Genomic DNA, 17,271 nt, shown 5'->3' with positions numbered 1-17,271 from the left:
CAGTAGCACGGGCCTGGAGGCCGCACGAAGCAGCCTGAGGGGCCGCATGCGGCCCGCGTGTTTGAGACCCCTGATGTAGACAGTCCTGACTTCCAGCTCCACCAGTTACGCAGTTAAGTGCAGACTGTTAATCAGCATGACGTCAGTTGTCTAGCCCAGTCTACAGAGAAGAGCGGAAAAGAAGCCTCTGCTCTGTTGAAAAAGCCACTTTATCGCTGGTAAGTGTGGTCTGTCACTGCTCTGTGCCAGCAAAGAACGGCGCCGGGCACAACAGGCAGGTAGCAACTGCCTGTTACAGCTTAGGCACATTAAAAAAATAAACAAAAAATTTTTTAAAAAAAAAAGCCTGGATACGTTTTAAGTTTAATATGTTCACCATGACAAGCGCAACAGATCTCATAGAGCTGTTAGTGTCTATCATGTGACCAGAAACGGACTTCAATTTGGTTGCTCTGCTCCTAAAATGGGGCAAAATTGTATGGAGCCAATAACCCTAGAACGCGCAACCATAGGAATCTGCTATAGAAAACAAGAAACCTAGCAGGCCTTTGAGGCCCCAGGTATGCGTTCTAGGGTTAATCTAGCCAACAAACTATCTTTATTTCATGTGGCGTCGACACCGGAGCTGGCAATGCTATCCCTAGGGGAGTTCTCTCTGTCTCCAGGTACAGAAAGGGCTTACTTAGACATATTGTCCGAGGCTAGGAGGCTGATCCCGAGGTACTGGAGACAGGAGAAGTCTCCTTCGCGTGCTGAACTGGTGTTGGAAATTAACAACATATTCAGGATGGAAGATTTGATAGGCCAAACTTCTGGTAGGTCTGACAAGGTATTTGATACGTGGTTGCCCTGGATTATGTTCTGGGACTTGGCTGATCTCAGATAGCTTGACCCTCCTCTTGTAAGTAGAACTCTTTCAGAAGGTCTGGTCTGGTCTTGGGGTGGTTGTCTGGACGAGGCTCTTTCCTTTTTTTTCTTCCCTTCTCCCTTTACCTCTCTATCTACACTTGACCTTCCATTTTTCTTTTCCTCCACTAGCGCCTAGCCACAACACTATGTATAAGGAACTTTATGAAAGTCACACAAACATTCATTTATTATTCCCATAAAAGCTTTAGTTGTATCTCCATATAGTAATCACTCACAAGTAAATGCACATGGTACATGCCAAGCAGAGATGATCCAGCCAACAGGGATAGCTGGCTACCCTCGTCTGTAAAGACCATTATCTAATGCAGACTATCAGCATATACCATAACACTGTATGCACGAAGGCTACATGAACATGGCTTACCTTGATAAAGTTTGCATTGATGTAGTCAGATTCATGAGGTGGAATTTTCAGTGCAAGTTTAACTCTACTGTGGTCAACTGCAATACAGAGAAAGAAGTACTGAAATACGAAGGCTACGGTACCTCGTTATTACAGAAGCCGGGACTGTAGGAGCAGGCTAGTTTCAGATCCTGATGGACCCACATTCAACCCTTTCACTGCCAGGATAATTGTTATACTTTAAAAACACAAATCTAACCTAAATACTAAATTAAAACATTTTATACCGTATTTTCTGGTGTATAAGACGACGTTTTAACCCCTGAAAATCTTCTCAAAAGTCAGGGGTCGTCTTATACGCCGGGTGTCATCACTTTACACACAATAAAAGATATTCTCAACTCTCCTCCATGCCTGCTTTTTGCAGTCCGCAGGCACACAGACCCCTCCGTGATAGCATCTGTGCACGGAGTGGCCGCTGCAGGATGTTGTCATGACTTTACTACAGTTGATTGCTTTACGGCACCACAAAGCATTCAAACTGTAGTAAAGCCATGACGACATCCTGCAGTGGCCGCTCTGTTCACGCTATCATGGAAGGGTCTGTGTGTTTGCGGACTGCAAGAAGCAGCTGGAGGCAGCGCAGGCAGGGAGGAGAGGTGAGAATATCTTATTATGTTAACTGCATGATAGGGGACAGAAGGGAACCAGCAGGAGGGCATTATTAAAACAATGGAGACAATACTGCACGGGACATTACAGCAGGGGATTTCACTAAACAATGGGGAAATTACTCGGGTAGGCTAAAGGCCCCTTTACACACTGAGACTTTCTAGCGATCCCAACCTGGCCGGGATCGCTACAAAGTCTCTGGTGAGCTGTCAAACAGGCAAACCTGGCCAACGACGCAACAGCGATCCGGACCTGCAGAACGACCTAGCTAGTCATTGGGGACGTTGTAAAGCAGCTTTTTGAAAGGGAAGTCGCTAACGAAGTCGCTGTAAAGTCCCCTTTACACACTGAGACTTTGCTGCACAGCGGGAAACAAAGGACCAAAGAATGGTCTTGAAAGATTTGTAGCGATCAGCAACTTCACAGTGGGGGCCAGGTCGCTGATGTGTTTCGCACACTGCAATGTCGCTGGGGAGGTCGCTATTACGTCACAAAACCGGTGACGTTACAGCGATGTCGTTTGCGATGTTGCAGTGTGTAAAGCCACCTTTACACTCGAGTATATACGATATATCCCAAACTCTATTTTAACTGGAAAAGTTGGTGGTCGTCTTATACAACTGAAAATACGGTACTTCACTTATTTTAATTTACAGTAGGAACCTTAATTGCATGATGAAACTGACACCCAGGACATTACTCATGGAGACCTTCATATAAATTTACCATTATAAAAAAAAAAAAAACACAGGCCCAGGCAAAATAGTCTAATAATGAAATTTCATGTCAGGATGAGCAGAGGGGTAGCGATGCTGAATACTTGACTATTGCGCTAGTTTATTGGAACACATACAGGCTGCACCAGCCTCATTGGCCACTGGGGATATCGCTTTCCCGGCAGAACCTGTATATGTTCCAATAAACTAGCGCAATAGTCAAGTATTGAGTGCCGCTACACCTCCCCCCCAAGTTTATGGATTGTTACCTACTTTTGTGCCGACACCGCTGCCTGCGTGCTGGATGCATGATCTGGGAGCGTTTCGTGGGGCTGGTTACTCCAGGAATTGCCTGTATATGATCCTTGCAGTGCCGGACAGGACATAACCTCTTAGCTAGTCACAAATACCTACATATTCATTAGAACTAGAGGGAAATTTCCCATAGTCCTAATGCCAGTTATGCCAGTGTCCAGCTATGTCCCTTTTAGTTATAGAAGGTAGATGTGCAACTGGTTATTTTCCTGCCCCTATAGTAGAAAAAGCAAGCCCATATCCTCTGTCACCAGTAAGGGGGATGAGAACATGCAGAAAAGAGATGACAGAATCAGGCTCTTTTTCTGATGTCACTTGCAGTTTCTCCCTCCGTTACTGACACAGATGCAGGAAGCAAAACGTTTTATGCTGCCTGACTTCAAAGAGCGCCGTGCCTGGTTTTACATTAATTAGGGCTCATTCAGATGTCTATGCACATCGATCCAAGCACACACTGGCCGTGGCTCCCTGACTTAAGTGCCACAGTCTTAGAGATAAGTGAGCCTGTGACAGTTTGAGCTCGGACTGATGTGAACAGATGTCTGAATGAGCCCCATTAGGCGAAAATTTGGATTAAAATCCAGTGTCAGTTCAAATGACCATGCAAACTAAGCAGAATCGCTCACGCACCATTGGTGTGACCAAACAGCTTAAGGCCCAGTCACACTAAACAACTTACCAGCGATCCCAACAACGATACAACCTGATAGGGATCGCTGGTAAGTTGCTAGGAGGTCGCTGGTGAGATGTCACACAGTCAGACGCTCCAGCGATCCTACCAGCAACCTGACCTGGCAGGGATCGCTGGAGCGTCGTGGAAGCATGCTGCGCTTGGTAACTAAGGTAAATATCGGGTAACCAACCCGATATTTACCTTGGTTACCAGCGCACACCGCTTAGCGCTGGCTCCCTGCACACCTAGCCACAGTAGACATCGGGTTAATTACCCGATGTGTACTACAGCTACATGTGCAGAGAGCAGGGAGCCGCGCACACTGCTTAGCGCTGGCTCCCTGCTCTCCTAGCTACAGTACACATGGGGTTAATTACCCGATGTGTATTGCAGCTACATGTGCAGAGAGCAGGAGCCGGCACTGGCAGCTGAGAGCGGCGGACACTGGTAACGAAGGTAAATATCGGGTAACCAAGGGAAGGGCTTCTTGGTTACCCGATGTTTACCGTGGTTACCAGCGTCCGCAGAAGCCGGCTCCTGCTCACAGCACATTTAGTTGTTGCTGTCTCGCTGTCACACACAGCGATGTGTGCTTCACAGCGGGAGAGCAACAACTAAAAAATGGCCCAGGACATTCAGCAACAACCAACGACCTCACAGCAGGGGCCGGGTTGTTGCTGGATGTCACACACAGCAACATCGCTAGCAAGTCGTGCATCAGCAGCGATGTTGCTAGCAATGTTGCTTAGTGTGACGGTACCTTAAGTGCACCTTCCCAGCTACTTGGTTTCGAAACATCTCCACCCTCTACTGGCCACTGTAAAGCCAGAGATGTCAATCATGGGGAGATAGAGAGATGGAATACAAGTGGGAAGGTGCACAGAATTGTTACCCCAAAGGAACGCCTACACTTGGTTTAATCAACATTATGTGCCGACAGTCTCCTTTAATGACACACTATTTTATGGTACTCTATCAAGGTGGAGCTCCAGCCTTGCCTATTTATACAACACAACCAATTGTAGTCATGATGCATTATAGTCTGTGGCAATGAAGACATTAAATGTTTTTGTAAGTGGACATAAGGCTGAGCTATATGTAACCAATTGGATATGAATCAAATTTAATATTGTATACAGTTTAACTCAGATTTTCATGGCTGAGAGGGGAATATCTCTGTTCAGGTGCTGGCCACAGAAGAGGAGGCCACAAAATCAGCCCAGCACAACTAAATCTGTATTTAGTGCTCCACTACAAATGTTTTGGGGGTTACACCTTGCTGAGCTCCTACTTATTTGTAGAACATTTGAAAAAACTGTGCAGCTAGCCATTCTCTGCTGTTTCCACAGCCATAACGGATACGTGGACGGAAGCATTCCTCTCTCAGGTGAGCTGTATGCAACCTTTTAAAAAGGGATTGTCCAAGGAGATAGAAGTTTATGAAATATAAAAACAAAATCGCCATCAAAATTGAGGTAGAAGTTATTAAAAAAAAAAAAAAAAATCATCTGAGCACGCTGTTGAGTACATACACTCAGGAAGTGTGTGCAGTGTCAGGATGGATGCCCAGTCGTCCATTCATTTTAGTGACCCACTGTGAAACCTATACAGCATGGTATACATTTATGCACAATGTTCCTTTGTATAGGTTAGCGCAGACTGCTGCACTTTCCTATACAGCCAAAGATACAATCCACACATACTATCAGCCCCTGTTGGTGAATGGTCGCCTATACAGAGGTTACAGTATATTCCTTCAAAAGCTTCCAAACATATAAATTGGCTAGGTGCAGGGACAGAGCGTGAACCTAGCCAAAATTTTATCGTTTTACACTTTCACAACTACCAAAGTACTTTATACTTTGAAAGACAGCCCCTCTGAAAATTAGAGTGTTGCTCCACAAAACGTACTGTTCAGTTCCATCCATGGGAACAGTAAGGATAAGAGAATTTGTTGCACCTACATTTTTCAGGCACAAATGATCTGTACCTGAACTACCGAAAACATTTTTATATAAAGATGATCCAATATGGTTAATGGTATGTGTAGAATAACACTTGTTTTGTAATCCCAGGTCACAATTGCAACATCAGGAGCCTCTACTTTGTCACCCATCCCCGTTTCCATCGAGTGACAGTCACATCATTGGGATTTGAATTTATTCCAGAAAGTACTACATAGACGAAGAGTTTATACATGTCTTCCCTTTATTTTCCTGCAGTTGTATGGCCTTCTACTAAAACCCTATGTGCCATCACACTAGACTACGCAGGCCTCCTCTTATTTCTTATATGCTTCAAATGTACAAATATCCTGACATTTGATGTAGAAATAAACATTTAGTCCTATCATCAGATCACGTTTTAGCCTTTGCACATACTAGTCTTAGTTTGGTACAGTGAAAGCTATAGATGGGTATCATTCTTCGACTTTGATTAATGGGAACAGAGGGCTGAAGCTGGAGACGCCATGGTGGACCGGATAGCCGAATTCAGTGCCACAAGAATTAACGGGGTGACAATGGTATTTGTTATAATGTCAGAAGAAAAGGGAAAATAGCACTTATAGGCTAAGTTCACACAGGGCATCTTTTGATGCATCTTTGGTACGTTTTTTACATCACAACGAGGCACCTAAATGCATGCATTTCCTTCCTCCAGTAAGGTCTATGAGATTTCTATTGTGCTGTCCACACTGGGCATCTTTTGTTGGCTGCATCTTGCCTGCGTTTTTGAAGATGCAGAATAACAATTCTTTTTGCAACGTTTTGGATCCCTTCCAGTCAATAGATTTGACTATTGGGCAAAACACGGTAAACATATGGTAAAAATGCATTGCATTTTTTATGCGTTTTTACCACATTTTTGGTGCATTTTGGATGCACCCAAGATGCACTGGCAAAAAGACGCCACGTGTGAACATAGCCATAGTGTAGATGCTTGCAATTATGGACCAACCAGGGAAATTAAAGCACAGTCATTTATTTTAAAAATCAATGCGTTTTACAGTCGGTCTGACACCTCATCAAGCAGACAATAGTGTCTGTTAAACAGCTACTTCTCGCCCCAAAAACTGAACACGATGCATAAAGAGCCATAGTGGAGCCTATACGGGAAAAGCTGCACAGATACCGTACTTACTATAAAGGACCTGTCACCAGATTTATACTCCCCATCTGATAGCAACACAAAGTTGGAGCAGAAATCTTGATTCCAATGTTGGGCTGATTGGGCTGCATGCTGCAGTTTTGATAAAGCATTATCTGCTGCAGCTCCGCTGGTCCTCTAAAGAATAAGCTCCTGTAATGTAATTACTGATATTAATGAGCTGTGACATTGAGAAGCCTAGCAGGTAAGGTGTTACTATCTCAACTACAGCAAGGACACTGTAAGTGACATCACGCTGGTATCAGGGCCTGTCACTATTCCATGCTGCCCTAAGATTTAGGCTATGCTCACAAGTCCAGTAATGACCTGTTAGAATGGACTCAGCAGAAGTCCGTTGGGAAAAAAGTTGTGCAGAGAACTTTTTTTATCCGTTTGTTTAACATTGAAGTCTACGGAAAACAGATCCATTAATTAGCGATTTGTGACCTCCTATTTGAAACTGATCCAGTAAGCAAAAACACGGATCCTATTCATATGTAAGAAAAAATGGACAACTAATTAACGGATTCGTTTTCCATAGACTTTGATGTAGAAAAAAAAACAAAAACGATCCAGCTGAAATCAGTATTTTAAACACGGACAAGACAGTTGTGCCTGCACAACTCTGGCTAATGGATTGCTGCGGGATCCTTTCTAACAGATGATTACGGGACATGTTAGTATAGCCTACGACGCGTAAGCCTGGTGACTGATTCCCTTTCAGGGTTAAGGAGCATGGCCACGATTCAATCTATAGCCCGAGATCCTGAACCAAAACATTGAGGCCATCACACAATGTACAGTAACTTACATGGCAGAATATCTTTATATCTGTTCTTTTTTACATTTTCTTCTTTTTCTCCAGTGATTGTAGGGTAAATCTTCTCTGTCCTGTATTTTGTGGATAGCCTTCTTAATCTCTGTAACAAGAGAACATGAATACAATATTACCGTCAAATTTGATAACCTGTATTAAAATCATGGGAAAAGGTACAGTTAGGACAATGAAAAGCACGACGTCCAAATTGTGGAAATATTTGCATTAGTTTAGAGAGGAATCCAGTCACCAACAAATGTTGTCCAACCTCCTATTGGCATTATCTCTCAGAGCAGAAGGAGCTGTGAAGATTGAGATTTACCGTATTTTTCGCTTTAAAAGACGCACTTTTGTTCCCCCAAATTTTGGGGGAAAGTAGGGGGTGCGTCTTATAATCCGAATATACGGGAGGGGGGGTAGGTATATATATATATATATATATATATATACACATATACACACATATACACACACATATACACATATACACACACACATATATATATATACATACACATATATATATATATATATATATATACGCACACAGTCCAGTGGCGGTGCGGGCAGCTCTGGAGCGGTGCTGGGGACTGCTTGGGGCTGGGAGCGGCAGCGTTTGATCTCCTGCTCCCGCTCATATAATATGCACAGCCGCTGTCCATCAGAAGCGTGGTGCTGAAACTGCATCACTGATGGGCTGGGGGAGCTGTGCATATTATATCTGCCTGTGCTTACCTTTGATTGCACAGGATCCCCCCTCCCCCTGTGTTAGATATGGCCTCCCGTGCTGCCCATAGTAAAATAATAAACTCTTTACTCACCTCCTCCAGCGTCTGCCCGGTCTCCCTCCTGCTGGCTGTAATTAGGCATGCAGAGATATCTCTCTCTGCTGTCCCATCACATGACCTCCACTAGAACCAGGAAGTAGGAAGTGCAGGAGACAGGAGGAGTTCAACCCCGAGGAGGGAGACACAAGACAAGACAGTGCTGCAGAAGGTAAAGAGTTTATTATACTAAAAGCAGCAACATGGGGGCGATATGTAACAGAGGGTGATGTCTGCCTGCCCCAGTGGGCCTGTCTGCCTGCCCCAGTGGGCCTGTCTGCCTGCCCCAGTGGGCCTGTCTGCCTGCCCCAGTGGGCCTGTCTGCCTGCCCCAGTGGGCCTGTCTGCCTGCCCCAGTGGGCCTGTCTGCCTGCCCCAGTGGGCCTGTCTGCCTGCCCCAGTGGGCCTGTCTGCCTGCCCCAGTGGGCCTGTCTGCCTGCCCCAGTGGGCCTGTCTGCCTGCCCCAGTGGGCCTGTCTGCCTGCCCCAGTGGGCCTGTCTGCCTGCCCCAGTGGGCCTGTCTGCCTGCCATAGAGGATGTGTGCCAGCCATAGGGGAAATGTGGCATCACTGGGGGACGTGTTCAATATAAGGTGGCCATATCCAGATTAAGGGGGCTAATTTTAGGATGAGGGGGCTATGAGGTACATATACCCTATATTATTTGTTAGACGGACACTGGCATTATAAGACGGACCCCATTTATTAAAAAATTCTCTATTCCTTCACCAAATTTGGGGGTGCATCTTATAATCAGGTGCGTCTTATAAAGCGAAAAATACGGTAGTTCTCTGGGAGAAGACTTTCAGATATCTGTGACATACAGTGCACAGACTGACTGGCCTTGGGTCTCCCAAAAAACTCAGCAGCCTAATAAGAAGATATGAAGTTGGTGAAGTTTGGGTCAGAAGACCTGCGGCTGGTGCATGCATCGTGGACTTTAACTTGGAAATCTGAATGAGGCCCAACTTGAAATCTGATTAACATCCATGGACTCCACAGGTGTTAATTTGGCGTTGTCACTCAATCATGACAGCCGTCCCTATAAGAGCATATATACAGAGATGTTGAATGTGATCGCTCAGAATTAGAAAGGAATTAATAACTAAAATACAATTTATAGTGGTCTACTGCTATATTGAGCACCTGAACAGAAAAACTAGTAAGATTCTGAAGAGCTATCCACAGGAAGGGTTATCAATATCAGATCAGTGTAGGTCGGCCCTCGGCAACCCCCTCCGATCAGCCAGCCGGATGTAAATGTACAGAGTAGAAGACCTCTGGTGCTACATACTGTGTAGTGGTCATTGCCAGGTACTGAAATCAGCTCCTGTTAAAACTAAGACATATGTAGATTACACAGTAATAATAATATTCCCTTACCGTATATGGCGCTACCGTATTAATTCCACCACGCTTTACATACATTAGCAACAACATTGTCCCCATAAGGGCTCACAATCTAAATTCCTTACGAGTAGGTCTTTTGAGTATGGGAACGAACAGGACAACCTGGAGGAAACCCAGCAAACACGGGGAGAACATACAAACGCTTTGCAAATGACGACCTTGCTGGGATTTGAACCCAAGACCTTAGCGCTGAGACTGCAGTGCTAACCACTGAGCCACCGTGCTGCCCTGTAGTATTTATTAAGATTTAATGCACCATGGACTAACAGTCATTACCTAGGATATTATCTATGCACCATACAGATACTATTAAACCCAAGGTTCACCAGGGACAATGGAAAGGATGTATAATAATGCAGTGGAGCAAGGAAAAATAGAACAATGGCTCCAGCAACCAGCAAATTAAAGGTAAAATATTCCATATTCTTTAAAACAGCAACTTTATATTCAAAAAAGCAGCATCAGGAATGTACAGAACTAACACGTTTCGGACAGGAATGAATAAAACCAAAAAACGTCCTTAATCATAGGTCATTAATAATAATGCAGTAACATGGCTGGAGGCCAGTTTACTTCTAGAGCAGCATTCATCCTGTATATATGCAGCAGAGATCCTGACAACGAGGAGTCAGTGTAATGGAACATTCTGCAATTTCTCATTATGGGGAAAAAAAAAAAAAAAGCATTTATTAGTTAGACCTAAAAAATGAAAACGTCCTCAGTGGTTCATCCCTTTCAATGGTTTCAGTTAGCCATTAAAAGATATCAGCCACTGAGGACTCTGTACAAAGATATATTTTACTTAGTTGGACCCAGAATAACGTCTATCTTTGGTTGACCAAGAACTTTACATTGAGCCATGGGGTCACTGACGCATTGGTGGCCAAGGCGTGGGCAGCGATCACTGGAGATAATGAATTTAGACATCAAATGTAATAGCACTTTCTTCGGGACTGGGTAGGCCATCATTGGAAGGGGGAGGGGAAGGAAATCCAACAACATATGTGTTCCACATATGATGCTTTACTTCACAGCAGCAATTACTGCCAACCCATAAAAAGTAGGAATGCTTTAATTTTTACATTTCCGTTTCGTGGTGCGGATAATATGACAACATAATTAATAATACCCAATTGTTTTATTCTCTGCCATTCTAGCACCTATTAAATCCCCCTCAGGCCATGTTCACACTACTTGGTGATTTTTTTTTACCTCCGTCTATGCAGACAAAATCAGGAGTGGAACAGTCAGAGCAAAAGTATATTAAAAACACGGGTACCACTTCTGTATTAATTACCCTCTCTTGGTTTTGGCTTGCAATACAGAGGTAAAAACTCGGCAAATACCGAGGTAAAAACTCGGCAAATACCGAGGTAAAAACTCGGCAAATACCGAGGTAAAAACTCGGCAAATACCGAGGTAAAAACTCGGCAAATACCGAGGTAAAAACTCGGCAAATACCGAGGTAAAAACTCGGCAAATACCGAGGTAAAAACTCGGCAAATACCGAGGTAAAAACTCGGCAAATACCGAGGTAAAAACTCGGCAAATACCGAGGTAAAAACTCGGCAAATACCGAGGTAAAAACTCGGCAAATACCGAGGTAAAAACTCGGCAAATACCGAGGTAAAAACTCGGCAAATACCGAGGTAAAAACTCGGCAAATACCGAGGTAAAAACTCGGCAAATACTGAGGTAAAAACTCAGCAAATACTCAACATGTGGAAAAACTTCAGCAAGGTATACAACATATCAAGGTATATGGAATATTATTGTTTTATCACATTTCCCTCTATACTCATAAGAAAAAAAAATATATATATATATGGCTGGTGACAGAATTTTCAATGTAATATCCAGGTATTAATGAGATGACTGACTGGTGTCCTAATAAAGACCTGGTGAGCAGCACTGAGGTCACACTATGATTGCAGCAGTGAAGGGCGTCAGCTGGAAACATCCATTGCGGTGCGTCTGGAAAAAAAAGGCAAGAGCCCGTCCTGCTCACACACCAGACGGTGGCCAGCGTTACCACATATGGCATGAAGGATGTCGCCGTCAGTGGAACAATTCAGAGCCGCAAAAATATAACTTCCTGCTTCATAGTGGTCGCACAACGCAGGCAGTCACAAGCTGAGGCCCACACATGACTCCTCAGTTATGGAGTCTGTAGGGGAAATGAATGTATCCATAAAAGTAAGATTTCTAGGAGGATGGTGACCGACATTATGGCCGTCATTTCAGTCATCCTCCGTCTAATGTTTATTGCCGTTATTTAGGTAACGAGTGTCACAGGACAGATGGAGGGGAATACAGAGGGGCAATGTATGCGGACGACACACGTACAGATGGAAGCCAGCGAGGGCGTGCAGTACAATCCATATTTCACTTCACGTGAACTCCCTCTAATCTGCATTCTCTCTAATAAAGAAGTAATGAGTCAAGAAATTAGCAGAACTCCCAGCATCGCCAAAGCCATTGTAATGTCATCTTACAATTTCAGCCCACACATTACCCATAGAAAAACCTCAAGCTAAACAGAAGACCAAGACTGCACTTACCGAGCTTAAAACGGAGAACACATTCATTCAAGAGTCTGTGCTTGGCTATATAAAGAAGAGATATATTTTATAAAGAAAGTTCTGTCATTCTTTACACAGCCAGACACCAAACACACAATTCTGACAATTCCCCCAATAGCTTATATCCACCCACACAAAAAACTAAATAAACCACTATAAATATAGACAGGGATTTTACTTCATGGCTGCACGTAATCACTCAGCTTAGATGTTCTGCCGGGCTCCACGTGATTTTTATGTGAAGCCAGTCAATCTTCGGCATATTGGAAAATGCATATAACATTGTTTGCAGAGATTTACTACATCCATTTTTAGGAGCCTGCTTTCAGCAATATTATTCAGTCACCATTTACCCACATTTAGATTTATTACACTCCCCTAAGAGGACTAAGCAGATTAGTCTTGCTATACGCAGTTATAGATCCTTTTCATTAGGCTTCATGCACAGATCTGTGTCATGTGGCCGGCTATAGCCCAAACAGTATTTCTATCTGCCTCCAACTGTGTATAGAAGGTATAAAGAGGAAAAAAAAACATAGCATACTAAATTATAGAGTGACAGAACGTGCGGTTATACAGGTACAAATGTGTATGGACCTTAAAAAAATGCCTTTAAGGTCAAAAGTTGGCGGTTTTCCTTTTTGTGTTATTCCCGTTGCTTTCATGATTAAATACACCATATGTTCCAGAGATATGGATAGGTTTAGTTCTAATTTATATGGGCTTCACCATGAAGACTATAATTATATATACACCATATGGTGGATTTAAAAAAAGAAAATGGGGGAAAAAAAACCAAGGGATCTGCAGGAGTAAAATAAGAGGGCAACGGGCCAGGTTTGATCTGATGACAAGTCCTCTGAGGCTTATTCATTTAACCGTATCTACTTCAATTTCACTTACTCGTTTAAAAGGAACCAACCAGCAGAATTTTCATATACAACGTAAAACCAGTTCTAAACTGGTGCTAGGATGCTGAATCTAAGCATACCTTTTGTTCTGAGATTGGAGGTTTTATTTTCCGAAATATGTGGAAGTAAAGTTCCAGCAATGCACTGCTATTTGATTGACAGGTGCAACAGGAAGGAAATATGTGAGTCGAGTCTTGCTATCTATTTCCATCCCGGTCTGCCTTCCTCCCCCTGTCGCCACCATAGACTGGGATTCTTGCGCAGGCAGACAGACGGGGGCGGGAATAGATATCAAGACCCGACCCACATATCTCCTTCCTGTTGCACCTGTCAATCAAATAGCCGTGCATTGCTGGAACTTTACTTGCACATATTTCTGAAATAAAACCTCCAATCTCAGAACAAAGGGTATGGTTGGATTTAGCATCCTAGTGCCAGTATCGCACTGGCTTTAGTTTATATAAGAAAATCCTGCTGTTTGGTTCCCTTTAAGTATCTCATGCTTATTTGAGTAGTAATAGCCAACGGAAAACATTAAGATATCAGCAGTAGTGTGTAAAGATTTATAAAACGGGATTTATTCCCGTTGGAAGAGATGAGTGATGTCATTGCTCCTCTAACACCATGGTCATGTAATACATTTTTGGGAGAGGGAAGAAAGAAAAACGGAAAAAAAAAAAACAAAAAAAAAAAAACACCCCACTTCTGTACATATTAGACCATGAAATAGCGTCACTAAACCAACTTACAAAAAAAAAGAAACTGCGCTTCTACATTCCTTTTAAAATGCAGAATGGAAAAATTTGTTCAAAAGGAAATGTTCATTTGGGTCAAAATGACTCAAAACCCAAGTAAGAAGAATCCAAAAGACAGAACATAAATAAGGAAGACACAATGATTGTGAAATTATTAGTACCATCTCAGCATACAGTGTGGGAAAACAATCATTGACTTCAAAATGTCTCTAGAGCAGAAAAGCAACAAACTTCAACCAGAAGCAGATGAGATTCTCAGCAGGAAGTTAAAGATTTCCTAGCAGGGAAAAATAAACCTCCGAAATAACATCCATCAATCTATGTGAAAACTCCAGGCTAATACAACAGCAACACACAAATGCTAAATGACTTAAAGGGAACCTGTCAGGAAATTCATGCTGCCCGAACCGAGTGAAAGGCACAAACGTCCTTGTTATTATAATGCAACTTAAAATGGAACCTGTCACCAAATTTGGGGCCTATAAGCTGTAGCCACCATCAGTGGGCCCTTATATACAGCATTCTAATATGCTGTACATAAGAACCCAGGCCACTGTGTAGAACAAAAAAATCACTTTATAATACTTTCCTAACAGGCGGTGTGGTGCAGATCGTTTGGATCAGTGCCTCCGTTCTCCGGGTCCGGCGCTTCATCTTTCGGCCATCTTTATCCTCCCTCTTCTGAACCCTGCGTCAGGATGCGGCATGAATACAAGCCGGCATTAAGGTCCCGCGCAGGCGTACTACAATACTTTGATCTGCCCTGAGCCAGGCAAATCAAAGTGTGCCTCCGCAGGACCTCTGTGGCAGCTAGTGTGCATGACGTAAGACACGTCATGGACCCAGGGTTCATGTTTATAGAGCAGTTTATATATAAATAGCAACAGTGTTTAAAAGGGTTGCCCACTACTTGACCGGAGGCAGGCAGAAAGGCCAGGAATCACAGACAGGGAGGAGAAGACTCAGTGTACAGTCCAGCCCCTGTACACTGAAAGCTAAGTGGCAGAAAAACTTCAAATGATGATTAAAATAGAATATTAAACAAATTTCTTCACTAAAGGGATCAACGTAATAAGTATTAAAGCCATATATTTTTACATTACAAAATCATGCTGACAGGTCGTCATTAATAAAAGCTTTCAAAGTGAGAACAAATATGTAAAATCTAGCATTAGCAGGCAGTGGACGGCACAGCATTAGATAACTATTGCGCAAATAAAAAAGCAATAGTGTATCTACAAAAACTGAACTCATGAGGCATGCTTAAAGGGAACCTATCGCAAAACAGAAAGCTTATGACACATTACATAATATGAGTGTGGCCATGCGATTAAATAAAAGCACAAGCCCACTGCCTACTACATCAAACATTTAAGCACAGAAACAAGAGGAGTTTTAGAGGATAAAATAGAGTACAAAACATTTTAGCTAAAATCAATTCATATTCATAGAAAGTAGTAAATGTTCAAACATCAATTCATAGTCAGTAAGTATTACAATAGAACCATTAGGTATAACAGGACAGCAGTAAGAGGTGGATGGGCAGGCTTTAACCAACGCTGAAAATACATCATAATGTTACACTGCTAAGATCAACCCTCCCATTTATCGAACCAGCCAAATGGCTATAATATAAGTCCCAATGGGAGGGGGAGGAAGCGGTGAAGCATGTTACCATACCTAGCTATCAGCGTGGGTACAAGCAGGTGGTTAAGTGGAGGCCCCCAGGAACATCCGACATACGTTTCGCAAATACGCTGGCTTAATCATGGATCATGGATCATCCATGATTAAGCCAGCGTATTTGCGAAACGTACGTCGGATGTTCCTGGGGGCCTCCACTTAACCACCTGCTTGTACCCACGCTGATAGCTAGGTATGATAACATGCTTCACCGCTTCCTCCCCCTCCCATTGGGACTTATATTATAGCCATTTGGCTGGTTCGATAAATGGGAGGGTTGATCTTAGCAGTGTAACATTATGATGTATTTTCAGCGTTGGTTAAAGTCTGCCCATCCACCTCTTACTGCTGTCCTGTTATACCTAATGGTTCTATTGTAATACTTACTGACTATGAATTGATGTTTGAACATTTACTACTTTCTATGAATATGAATTGATTTTAGCTAAAATGTTTTGTACTCAATAAAGCCTCTATTTTATCCTCTAAAACTCCTCTTGTATCTGTGCTTAAAGGAAACCTATCAGGTCCAATATGCACCCAGAACCACGATACGTTCTGGGTGCATATTGCTAATCCCTGCCTAACTGTCATTGTATACAGTAATATAGATAAAGTATTTCTAAAGATCTTTTATCGTATGTTAATGACCGAGGAGACTAATTCCCTGGGCGTTAGTTCCCCTGGCTAGTTGGCTCCATTAGCATGTTAGTATGCCCCTGTGGGCCCCTGTGGACGTGCTAACATGCTAATGGATGTGCAGCGTCACAGGATGATCTCACTTACCTCTCTGCTGCCATCGTGTCCGACGGGGGATTTCATCTCAGTGCACATGACCCCGAATTTTTGGTCATGCGCACTATGAAGCTGGGTGTACATGTCCAAGCTTTAAACTGAAAAACAAGTAGTGCACATGACCGAATCTCTGGGGTCATGCACACTGAGCTAAAAACCAGCGTCGGGCGGCAATGGCAGAAGAGAAGTGAGTGAGACCATCCTCTGATGCTGTGCATTAATTAACATGTAAGCACACCACAGGGGCGTTCTAACATGCTAATGGAGCCGACTAGCCAGGGGAACTAACGCCCAAGGGACTAGTCCCCGCGCTCATTAGCATACGATAAAAGATCTTTAGAAATACTTTTTCTAAAGATCTCTTTATCCATGCTAGTGTATACAGGGACGGTTAGGCAGGGATTAGCAATATACACACAGAACTGCTCGTGGTTCTGGGTGCATATTGGACCTGACAGGTTCACTTTAACCCCTTCACCCCAGCCTGTTTTTGCCTTCATGACAAGGCCATTTTTTTCCAGTTCTGACCAGTGTCAGTTTATGAGCTAATAACTCCAACGCTTCAATGGATCCCGATGATTTGGAGATTGTTTTTTCATGACATATTGTAATTCATTTTAGTGGTAGACTTAAAAATCATATTTTGTGTTTATTTGTAAAATATTGCAAATTTTGTGAAAATTCTGAAGGGCTCGGAAAG

The 17,271-nt window shown here is 43.1% G+C and overlaps 1 protein-coding gene across 2 annotated transcripts in view; it reads right to left on the bottom strand.

The window, feature by feature from the left end:
- Positions 1–17,271, bottom strand: part of PTPN12 (protein tyrosine phosphatase non-receptor type 12) — a 101,153-nt gene that overhangs the window by 51,677 nt on the left and 32,205 nt on the right. The window contains exons 2-3 of one of the 2 annotated variants that reach the window (XM_075342576.1): positions 7,608–7,716; positions 1,295–1,371 (exon numbers count right to left, since the gene is read on the bottom strand). In XM_075342576.1, the coding sequence (XP_075198691.1) occupies positions 1,295–1,371; positions 7,608–7,716 (186 nt within the window). Of the gene's footprint in view, positions 1–1,294; positions 1,372–6,790; positions 6,865–7,607; positions 7,717–17,271 lie in introns of those variants that run through there. The other variant, XM_075342577.1, reaches the window with a different exon arrangement.

Source organism: Anomaloglossus baeobatrachus, chromosome 4 (genome assembly GCF_048569485.1).
Source record: "Anomaloglossus baeobatrachus isolate aAnoBae1 chromosome 4, aAnoBae1.hap1, whole genome shotgun sequence".
Classification (NCBI taxonomy): domain Eukaryota; kingdom Metazoa; phylum Chordata; class Amphibia; order Anura; family Aromobatidae; genus Anomaloglossus; species Anomaloglossus baeobatrachus.
The sequence above is the reverse complement of the archived record's forward strand: the minus strand, read 5'-3'. Positions and strand labels throughout refer to the sequence as shown.